The following is a 12198-nucleotide window of genomic DNA, read 5'->3' as shown; positions in this document are numbered from 1 at the left end:
TCTAAGAAACTATGGATTTTTTAAATTTGATGGTTTTATGATAAGGATTTGTTAGTGCAGACTTGAAGTTTTCGTCGATTGCTCTGTTTTTGAATTTCTTACACAAACTACTCCTGATATTTTTGAGATTTACCTTCAGGTTTATTCACTAAACTGTTTAGGGCATTATTTATAGGTACTGGATGAAGTGTTCAGATGGTGACCAGCATGTGATCTGCCATTTTCCAAACACATTTTTACCTATGCAGTGAAAATTATGTAATTACAAGCATTATATTCGCAAAGAGGGTGATATCTCCATAAATTACACCCTCATTAATGGCCCCGGGAGGATTGCCTTACTTTGACCCTGACTACGAGAGCTTAAGCATAAGAATAAACCCTCCAAGGTTTGCTCTCATTTCTTTTGTATAAAAACGAGAAACATATGATGTCTTGATTCTAAGTTATCTGATTCTACTCGCACTTGCTCTGTGTATGCAGGGTTTCTGTTGATAATGATGGTTGTCGAGAGTGTACTTTAGTTAAGGTAATCTTGTGGCTCATTTATTAGGTGTTCTAAATGCAGCAGAACTGAGTTTCACAATAAATAACTAAATAAGATTCGTTAATAAGTATTAAACAATCAGTTTTGACCAAGAGGGAGATTATATAGCAACTTTGTCTACTGTGGTTGATATCAGGGTACTGTCTATATTGAAAGTACGAAATATTATAATGTTACGCGCATTATATAGTTACATGATGATAACATACCTTTAATATTTCTTGTCACAAACATTGAATGATCTAAGAGTAAAAATGACTATATTCGTGAAATAATACAACACACCAATGGCCTTAACGGTCTTATTACATCTTTATGTCGTTTTCAAGAAACACGAATCTCACTAGATGGATTTTTGTTTATTTTTTCCTCAGGTTGACAGTGTAAACAAACCAGGAATATTACTGGAAGTGGTCCAAATCCTTGCAGACCTTGATCTTATTATTACTAAAGCGTACATTTCCTCTGATGGTGGTTGGTTCATGGATGGTATGCGCACATTTTAGAATGAAACTTGAACATGGATAAAAAGTTACCTTACTTTCATTATCTTTTTTTTCATAAACCATTAAGTTGCATCACACTTTTTTTCAAATTTATCATATTATCTAATGTTTCATCTCTTGCCTAAATTGCTTCTTTAACTTGGTTGTTTTTCCTGTTATTCTTTTGCAGTGTTTCATGTGACCGACCAACAAGGAAATAAGATAACTGACAATACGACGATTGAATACATAGAAAAGGTATGTCTCTTGATCAGCTTACATATTTGTATCTAAATCTTTCAGTTTGCCATATTTACTTATTTAGTAGAACTTGATATCCACAAAAACGTCCTGCACGTTTACTAATGTTTTCTGATTGGTTGATTTGGATGGAATTTGATATCCAACGAGTCAAAGGGGTAAACTTTGAAGACTTGGTAGAAAATGACCTAACGTTAACCCGACCGACCCTTATTAAAAGATCACCTGTTTTGAACAGACTTGTTTCATCCATTTTTTTAAGCAAACAGACTGCAGGGACATTTCAAATTGAGTGTTCTGTAAACTAGAATGGGCCAATGCAGAAATGAAGTAGCAGTGTCATACTGTCATGAGTACAATGCTAAAACTCCAACCTTAAGATTAAAAAAAATCTTATTGTTCTAGTAAACGCCATCTTATTTGGTTATTTTAAAATGAGAGGATCTTCTTTTAGCTCTACTATTTGACAATGAAAGGGTTGGTTGTATGAAAAGATAGAAGATTCTTTCTTAGGAATTATTACTAATGTCACTATGGTCTAATAGGAATAACTTTATAATGCTCTCTCTCTCTCTCTCTCTATATATATATATATATATATATATATTAGTGAAGAATCTTTACAAGCAATTCCTTTCAACTCTCTCTATCTCTCTCTCTCTCTCTCTATATATATATATGTGTGTGTGTGTGTGTGTGTGTGTAATATGCTTTGATTAAAAACCTTTAATATGTTGAGAATAATAGTAGCCTTTGCATCTAATATCTTTTTTATGTTGCTCAAGTTAATTAATTTTAAAAATATAAAGTACATGTTCATATTAAATCTTTCTTTCATCTCTGCCCTTTTGTCCTTTACTATCTCCTTATTTTAAGTATTTTTTGGTTAATTTGTTTCTCCGGAGACATGCAAAGTTGAAAACTTGAAAATCCATAAATATTTTTCGTAGTACATCTCCTCTACCAACCGAATTTTCCCGGTAAAGATAACTGAGAAGTGCACTGATGTATGAAAAAATGAAATAAATTCAACTTGTAAAGTTACATAAAATATGTAATATGAACATGTGCATGTAATAAATTAGCAAAATTTAAGTTCAAAAATGGCATGCCATTGTTTAAACATAATTGCTTCAGAAAAAATATTTAAATTTTAAAGTGTATGCAAAAAAGTTATATATTATTCTTTTCTGGTTAAACGGGCCATGTTGATGTTAACCTGCGAAATGCACGTGATGTGTTCATGTGACACAATTTTCGGGTCCGTGTAAAGTTTCCAGGTTCTGGCTTCGACCCACGAACACAACCCCTTTAGCAAGCGTAGTATTATACTTCTGATGTGACTTTTTGTTATTAGGCTCTGGGCCCGAAAGGCCACACTGCAAGCGAAACCAAGTCATGGTCCGCAAAACGGGTTGGGGTGCACTCAATGGGCGACTGCACTGCCATTGAGCTTGTAGGAAGAGACCGTCCCGGTCTGTTATCCGAGATCTCAGCTGTAATTGCAAACCAACAATTCAACGTGGCAGCCGGTGAAGTCTGGACACACAACAGAAGAATCGCCTGTGTTGTTTACTTAAACGATGATACCACTGCTTCACATGATCCTGCACGTTTATCCGCTATGGAAGAACAACTCAAGCATATTCTCCGAGTGTGTGGAGATGATGATGATAAAGTGGCAGCTCATACTAATTTCTCAATGGGTTTGACTCACATTGACCGGCGGTTACACCAGATGTTGTTTGCTGAAATGGATTATGAAGTCAAAGGGTTGACTTCTGAGGCTGATTGTGCTGGTTTTCTGGATTTAAAGATTTCAATCGACCGGTGTTTGGAGAAGGATTACTCGGTGGTGACTGTGAGGTGCAGAGATCGGCCCAAACTTATGTTTGATATTGTTTGCACACTCACAGATATGCAGTATGTTGTTTTTCATGCTACAATATCATCCGATAGCCCCTATGCAACACAGGTATGCATGTGTTTCATATGTTTGTTTGTTTGAAACTTGTCTGCTTTCTTTTGAAGGTGATTGAATATTATTTGATATCTCCTTGTCAATCAATCAATATTATTTGATTGATTGATTGATTGATCTCCTTGTGAGTTAGGAGTTCACTCCTTGCAGCATTATTGTGATCTTCTATTGAAAATTGAAATATAGTTTTTTTGTAAATTTTTCATGTAGTGTTGAAATTTATTGGGGTGTGTTTTTTTATGTTTATAGGAGTATTATATCCGTCACGCGGATGGCTCTCCTGTCAACACTGAAGGGGAGGAGGAAAGGGTTATTAGGTGTCTTGAGGCTGCAATTCTGCGAAGAGTAAGCGAGGTAAGCAATGTTATACTATTGGCCTCATGTTTGTGTGTGTATGTGTATATATATAATATATATACATATAACAGGAAATTCAGCGGTTTGGGTTTGGTATAAACTGTAAACGGGTTTGGGTTAGTTTCGGGTTGCAAACCCTTTTAGCTAAACAGGTCGTGTTCGGGTTAAGCCGGTGGCTTCTCATATTGACCGTTTAACCCATTTATTTTTTTAATGTTTTATGTAATAAATTAAAGTGGTTGTGGACCTTATGCCAAAATTTAATATAAATAAGAAAATTGACGAAAGATTTTATAATTAAAATGTAATTGTTTTATATAAAGTTGTATATTTTTGCTGTAAAAATGTAAATTAAAAGTATTTAATATGTGAATACAATAAAAAATAATAAACTTTCAGGTCAAAGGAGTCGTCTGTGGGTCAACCCGCGTTTTGTGTTCAGGTTCGCGTGTCTAGCACGCTTTTCGGGTGTAGATCAAGTTCTGGTTCGTATCCAATTTCGGGTTCGTGGCGGGTTGGACTTGCCAACACGCGAACACGGCCCGTTTGGCACCCCTAGTCAGGATTTGCTGACCTGCTAGCATTTTCTAGTCAATTTTAAAATATTTTTATAAATAATTACATGTTAATTATGATTGCAGTAATATTCTAAATCCTTCAGTAACGCGGGTTTGAGATGTTGTATACATTAAAAGTAAACTCGGTGCGACTTTTTGCCCATTACTCTTTTAGTAAATTGTTTTGATTTGACCCATTTCAGATAACACACAACATTATTGTATTAAAATAGATGTATATGACCATTTAAATTGAATGATCAAAAAGAAGTTGTATTATTATTACTATAACAGCATAGATTTTGTAACTCGTCTTAACTATTTATTTTGCAATAACCTCGCGGGTGACATTGATGATAAAGGGTCTTAGCCTAGAGCTATGTGCAAAAGACCGTGTCGGACTGCTTTCAGAAGTAACACGAGTCCTGCGGGAAAATGGGCTGTCAGTGTCGAGAGCGGGCGTTACAACAGTCGGGGAACAAGCCGTGAACATATTCTATGTAAGAGATGCTTCTGGGAATCCAGTAGACATGAAAACTATTGAACGGCTCAGAAAGGAAATCGGGCACACAATGATGCTTAACGTTAAGAGATCTCCTTCGACTTCAAACTCGACCCCGTCCCAGGCAAGTAATAAACCTAGCTTTTCGTTTGGGAGCTTATTTGAACGCTTTTTGCCTTCTTGACACTTTGTTGATGGATTATGTGTTTCATATTTGTATAGAATAATAATAATGATAATAATATTTGGCATACAATATATAGCTTGTGAACAATGCCATCTTGTATATTGTCTCCCTTTTGTGTAAACTATGTTACTCTTGTTTGGTTTTGGTAATGTATTAAACTCCTTAACTTGAGCTTTATTTGTTTTTTATAGTTATCATTAGTTTCAAATTATGAAAATCTAACCCTGGCAAACCAGGCGGGTTGGGCAGGTTCGGATGCCAGGTTCGGAGCAATATGATTTTGGGTCAAAATAGCTGTTTTAGAAGAGTGTCAATTTGGTTCAGTCAAAACGCTTGTGGTCACAATGGAGTTGGGTTGAAATGAGTCGTTTTAGAAAAAAAAATAAAAACACCTAAATAAGTTCACCCGCTATATTTTTTCATAGCAGCTAGTCGTGACCGTGAAGGTGGCTATGGTGTTGGGGAAGGAGGCACAGCAGCAATGGGTGTTTCGGTGGTAGTGGACTAGTGGGCATGTCAGTGGTAGAGTGGTGGTCATGATGGTGGCATCGGTGGTGGGGTGGCGAATGTGGCACCGGTGGTGGTGTTGGAGACAAACAATAGTCATGAGTGGTGTTAATGCATTTGGACCTTTTTTTGAGTTAGCATATCTAAATGTATAGTATACTTGTTCATTTTGACCTGTTGACTAATTTGAATAGATCCAAATCAACCCGTTGAACTTGAAGTGACCCAAATAGGCCCATTTTTAAATTACTTTTGCTCAAATCAACGCATTATATGAAGAGTGGGTTAAGATCACTACATATTCAAAAATCTCAAAACTCAAAAATGTCACATTCGAGCGAGCGAGCTACCTACATCATGAACCCCACTTGAATATACAAGCATGTGAGTTACAATTAGGGATGACAATATTTTTATTAGATGACGATAAAAATCTTAGTCTCCCACCCGATTAGAAAACCGTCTCCTTACATTTAGTGGCTGTAACATCTCGGATTTTTCGTTTACGTTTAAACCGACCAGGAATAATTTAGATTTTCATTATTAAACAAAAATAATATATTTAAGTTTCTAATGTTCAATTTATACCCCTCACACTTTATATAATGTCTAAATTCTTATTTAAAACATAAAAAGCTCAATAATTGACCAAATATCAACCTACAGGGACTAAAAATGCAAAAAATGAAACTTTCCCCACTGTGGCCCAAGGCGCTGCGCGACGGGACCACCCTAGGTGGCCGCACGGTGCGACGGGGTACCTGCACAGATCGTTTAAGCCTTAGTTCGTTTTCTAGTTCGTTTAAGGTATAAAATCGTTTATTTTAGGCATGTTAGAGTGAATTAAGGTCCAAGTAAACATCATACAACTAAAATACCATTCCTAATTCGTTTTCCCTTGTTCAAGATCAGATATTTGTAAATAAATCGAAGATTCTTTCCTTAAATTGCATATACTTGCTTAAACAGGTCAAAAAGCCCGTATTTTGTTCGTTTTAGCTATTCTTATATAAACACATCATAATTCCCTGCTGTAAACCTTAACCTAACCCTACTACATCTCCTCCAGCCGTCACCTACCTCTGCTCATTCTCAAACCCTTCGGTTTTTGCATATTCATTAAAGACAAAAGCCTTGACGTTTGACTTTGCTTATACGTTGATCTTTGACTCGTTATATCTCTTGATCCTTTCACTTTCCGGGTAAGTTGTAAACTGTAAAATTGTTCATACATATTCCCTAGTCAATAACCTTCAATCAATTTATGAGATTAAAGGGTATTGACTAGTCAATTGCTTTAAAACCCGATAAAGGGTAAAACAGTCAACAACTTTAACTTCTCGTTTTCTCATACTTCTGGTCGGATTCAATGTTCGGTCCAGAAGACTTTTCTTCTCGTGATTAAATTTTAAGGGTTCTGACCAAAACCCGACTCCCGACTCGAAGTTCGGATTCTGGTCAGACTCGACTCGTTTAAACATTAAAATCAACATAACTAGAGTTCTACTCATCCGTTTGGATTGATTCCAGCGGCATTAAGTTCGTTTTTATTTATAGTTTTATATCACAAAGTTTCAGATTCTGATCATTAATCTCGTTGGACGTTATTAGACGACTCGCTTAAATCATTAGTTCGTTTGTCGAATTTATTAATCACCTGCCTTCCATCTAAGGTGAGTTTGATCATTCCCCTTTTTATCTACTGTTTTCAAACGTTTTGGGGACATATGCGTACTTATTCATATTTGCTATATATATATATACACAAAATCGCAAATATAATCATTGTGTGAATATCAGTTGAATGCTATTTGCTAGTTGCTACATGTTTAATTGTTTACTTGATAACGTTTCGGAGAGGCCCAACATATCCCCTTTTGTATAGGGTTCTCATTAGTATGATCATACGACCGTCTTAGTAATCGGAGCCCGATTCGCTTGGCAAAGGTAAAACGACAACCTTAGTCATTGTAATCAATGCCCGATTCGCTTGGCAACGATTTCATTGGCACACACGATTTGGTTATATGCATGTTTGTTATGATTCGATTGATTATTATCACATGGTTGGTTTGCGCATTTATCATTTATCAACTATATATATATATATATGCTATTATTTAATGTTTCAAAATTGGTGATCATCTCACTCAACATGTGTTGTTGACAAACTCCATTTTCTACGCATAAGCAGGTTGCTTAGATTGAAGTATGGATATGTAGTCAAGACCATAGGTTATATTGAAGACAAACTCAAATTTAATTGATTGTATTTATTTAATTGAATTGTTTTGTTGTATTTGATTATTGTGTGTACATTTGAATTAAAATAATTAATTAGATATTGTTACATTTTATTTATGATAGTATCTTCAAGCTGTAAGCAATCGGATCACGTCCCGGCATTTCCGCCTTAGGTTGGGGTGTGACAGTGGCGGACCCAGAAAATTTTTTCACATGGGTCGGAAATTTCACATGTCGGTTGTCTATAGCTGAATATCAAATTTTTTTGGTACCTTCGGGTCGGGTCAGGCTGGGTCACATAAAGAAAAAGATTAAAAAAAACTATAAATACAAAACAAAATTACCTCAATCACGAGACGAATTGAGGCAACAAGGCTTTGAGCCGATGCATAAAAGCGCACCGATTTAAGTATACGATAAAAATACGAATAAACGTTATATATTTTTTTATATAAATAATGTAACAAAGCCAGAAACTTTAACTTGATTAATATTTGTGTATATATGTTTATATAATATTTTACGCAAAATAAAATGATAACATAACAAATAAACTAAATGAAAACTAGTTTTTTTAAGGCAAAAGAAAACTAGTTAATTCATAAAAAATTTTAAAGACAAATAAACTAGGTTTTAAAGAAAAAAAAATTGAAAAGTGAAACTAGTTAATTTAGAAAAATTACAAAAGGTATGTCTCGTATACTGAAAAATTAAGGTTTATTTAAAATACTAATTTCCTATAAAAAAACAAAAAAGTGAATTTGGAAAATGTGCAGACGGTCACACACCCAATAAATACTAATATCTTTTTATCAAGTTGTCTCTCCAAAAGCTCTCCTCTCACTGCAACTCCTCATCGAAATTTTTTTCCGGTGATATCTCTTCTTCACCATTCTATCTTTTCTCCATCTCCTTTTCTTAATATTTCATAGGGGTCGGTGTCAAAATTATACAGGGATCAGTTGGGGTTTTCTCGTATATATGACACTATTATATTTTGTTTTCACAGGGGTCGGCCAACCCCCGTGGTGACTTACATTGAATAGGTTATAGTTTAATAATAGTTGTTACAGTTATAAATTATTTTTATTTCTGCTTAATCATTAATAAGAATCTCATTATATTTTTTAAATTTTTAACTAAATAAAAATAAGTTAACTAAATAATTGTACAAAATAAGAAGAGCTGATTTAATAATAAAGTTAATTATAATGATTGTGCTTCTAATTTGAGCAAATTTATGTGCTTAGTCCTTAAACTTTATAATATATGAATTTAGTCTTTGTAGAGTGTAGACATTTATTTGCCTTAAAGAATGATTCTTTGGTTTAACCGTGCTAATTTTAGATGTTAGTTAACCACGTTATAATAAATTGTCCACCTAAACTCCTAAAGAAATATGACTTCATTAGTTCTTCTCAATATGTGACCAGCCACCCATCATTTCCAGTGACCTCTGTCTTCATGGTTCTCATTCATTAGTGACTAACGTTTCGATTTCCATCTTTTTAATCCTTTTTACATTAGTGAAGAAACACTAAGTGAACCCTGGACAGATTATAGATAATCTGGGGGTTAAGTAATGTTTCCCACGGATGAGATCTAACTGAGAAGGCTGTTCTTCAGGAGACCTGCAAAACAAACACCGTAAGCTCGTCACTGAGAAGGGGGGGGGGGGGGTTCCTCCTTGTGACCACCCTCCGGCGTGAGAATCAGACTAGATTGCTCTGAATATAAGTGTATATTAAGAGATTGCTAGATAACTGGACAGCAGATGATCTTACCATTCCAAGATGTTGGAGTATTTATAGCCGAAGGTAGGTTAGAAGGTATAGCCGGCTGAATAGTATTCCTGTTCTACCAACAGTGGACTATGCACAGGCCATACTGGTTGGTGGATAGGTTACGGCCAACAGTAACTATGTCGGCTGCACTATTCCTCCAACTGTAGATTATGCACGTCCTACCTACTGTGGATTATACGCAGGCCATGCTGGTTGGTGAATAGGTTACGGCCAACGGTAACACTATTTCACCAACTGTAGGCTGCGCATGCCCTGCAGTAAGGGTTGGTGAGTAGGCAGCGGCTAATAGTGACAAACAGTACTAGAGGGTGCTCCTCCTCGTACTGTTGTCGGTGAGCTGTCACCCTGTGATTGGCTCATGGGCTGTTCTGGTCAGATTGTCTGTCCTATCCATACCTTGGTAGGTATAGTACAGAAGATCTTTCAGAATCATACGGACTGGCTCATTTTGGCGGGATTGTTCCCGTCTTGCTCATTCCTTCATGTGACTACTGAAGTATCTATCGTCTTGTGCGTGTAGCCCTGCTGTCTGCGGGTAGCCTTCCCTGATGGCTTGTATCCGCAACTGCGGGAACAGGCGGGGTACTTCACCATTGGGAGGCTTTCCCTGCGTGTACAGCTTGCGTACTGCGCGTAAGGTTCTCTGAGCATGGTGGGTCCTGCGGAAGCAGATGGCCTTTGCGCAGACGTCCCTGTTCAATGTGAGTCTTGCGGGACCAACTGGGCTCTGCTGGGACCTACCTCTTCAAGTCCCCCCAGTCCAATGTTCTTCTCATGAATGTTTAATAAAGTGAGGTGAACTTTTGGACTTTGAGCAAGGGGTTTTGAAAAGGCTTTTTAGTTTTAAGGTTCTCCGTGGGGATTCTTCCCGCGGGTTTCCTAGTGTCACTTGCAAAAATTCCCGGTTTTTTTTTTTTTGCTTGATCTTTGGGTATGATGCGGGTAGGTATGTAACCTTCTCGCAAGGCAGGAGCGTTGAGTCTCACTTGTATATAGTCTCCATGAGGTTCTGGTGGTTTTCAACATAGTGATCAATTATGCTAAGACCACCAATTCCATTACGGAGTTTCAAACAATATAATTCTCGACGTTCCCGTTATGCGGGGATGTTATTCCTCTATCCGCAAGCATTGCCTAGAAGATCCTTCTTGGTTTCAATTCTCTGCGGGTGCTAGGTATGTGAAGGGTTTTGCCTTAACACTGTACCCGCACCTGTCTTATAGTTACTTGGTTGCCAAGGTATTCTTGGCTTCAATTCCCTGCGGGTGCTAGGTATGTGAAGGGTTTTGCCTTAACACTGTACCCGCACCTGTCTTATAGTTACTTGGTTGCCAAGGTATTCTTGGCTTCAATTCCCTGCGGGTGCTAGGTATGTGAAGGGTTTTGCCTTAACACTGTACCCGCATCCGGCTTATGGTTACTTGTTTGCCAAGGTAAGGGGTGTTTTCCCGCTTACTTTTGAATCTTTTTTGAATTTTGAATTTCAAAATTCGAAGAGTTGGTAGAAAGATAGGAACAGTCCAAACGTCTGAAACGTCGTGCGACGGTTTCTTCTGACTGTGTCAGGACGTGCAGGAAGTTATGGTGACGTGACATTATATGGTCATTCCAGTCTCTTTTTCAGGCGCGTGGGCGCGATTTTTCGGGCGCGTGGCCGCGAAATTGCTGGCACACGTCCTGTCAACAGCTGTTGCCAGCCTGCTTTATGCCACGTGTCATAGTTTCATTGCACCTTCGATTTCTCTCTCCTCCGCATTAAATTCATCGCATTAATTGCGATTAGTATATAAAGGGGGAGAGGGCTGTTTGCAATCCACACTTTCACCCTTCTCTTCTTCTTCTTTAGCGATTTCCGGCAAATACTCCCCTTTTCAGGCTAGCATTTTCCCGAAATCGCTTTCTTTTTTCTGCACAATGTCTTCTCGTGATCTTGAGTCTTCGGCCGATGACAAGAGTACTGCTGGTGAGTGCCAGTGTGCTCTGCCCGGCGATCAGTACCGGTATGTTGTTAGGAAGTTCATGCTCGATCCTCTCGAGCCTGAGTTTCCTGAACCCCATCAGACCGTGTACGATGCCCCCAGTGGCAAGATCGGGGTATATGCTGCATTCTTTGTTTATGGGAACCTTAGGTTCCCATTGACAAAGTTTGTTTACCGTGTCCTCGAAAGGCACGGTGTTCATCTGACCGAGCTGCACCCAATGGCGATCGCGAAGATTCGCCACTTCGAGTGGGTGTGCCGGATATTGGGTGTTGAGCCCTACGTGGACCGCCTGATGACCTTCTATACTTGGAGGTGCATCCAGGGGTGGTACACCCTGACAACCCGAATCAAGGGTTTGAAGATTTGCGCGACAGAGCGCAGTCTCCGATCGTGGAAGCGGGAGTTCTTCTACATTTCTGCTCGCGTCGTCCCCATTGCCATGAAGTTTAAAAATGGCCAAGCCATTCCGAGCCACCACGCCACAAACTACCAGGAGGCTGAATGGTTTGCAAAGATATCCCGGGTCCAATCTCCGGTTTTCCGGTTTCCGGAGTCCGGGATGGTGATGTTGGGGATGAGCCGAGTGTGGAAAGAGGCTGACGCGCAAAAGGTTCCAATCGTCCTCGAATACGGTTCGAACTCTATCCCTTACGGTATGCTCCGTTTCTCTTTGCTTATACGAGTTTATCTTCTAACTGTTTATTTTCTTTCAGAGGGGAACAACTTGGAGTCGCTCCTGTACCCGCGGGAAGCTGACGGTCCCGCGCGGATGGGTACTCGTGC

The 12198-nt window shown here is 38.2% G+C and overlaps 1 protein-coding gene across 1 annotated transcript; it reads left to right on the top strand.

Moving 5' to 3' along the window:
- Window positions 1–263: 263 nt before the first annotated feature.
- On the top strand, window positions 264–5019 carry LOC143575514 (ACT domain-containing protein ACR3-like). The gene is made up of 7 exons (XM_077059867.1): window positions 264–389; window positions 484–529; window positions 922–1036; window positions 1223–1290; window positions 2651–3268; window positions 3524–3628; window positions 4551–5019. The coding sequence occupies exons 1-7, from the start codon at window positions 319–321 to the stop codon at window positions 4872–4874; spliced, it is 1347 nt and encodes a 448-aa protein (XP_076915982.1). The 5' UTR covers window positions 264–318; the 3' UTR covers window positions 4875–5019.
- Window positions 5020–12198: the final 7179 nt, after the last annotated feature.

Source organism: Bidens hawaiensis, unplaced genomic scaffold, assembly GCF_021521415.1.
Source record: "Bidens hawaiensis isolate Kalapana, Puna unplaced genomic scaffold, B.hawaiensis_p1.1 tig00027530_1, whole genome shotgun sequence".
Classification (NCBI taxonomy): Eukaryota; Viridiplantae; Streptophyta; class Magnoliopsida; order Asterales; family Asteraceae; genus Bidens; species Bidens hawaiensis.
The sequence above is the reverse complement of the archived record's forward strand: the minus strand, read 5'-3'. Positions and strand labels throughout refer to the sequence as shown.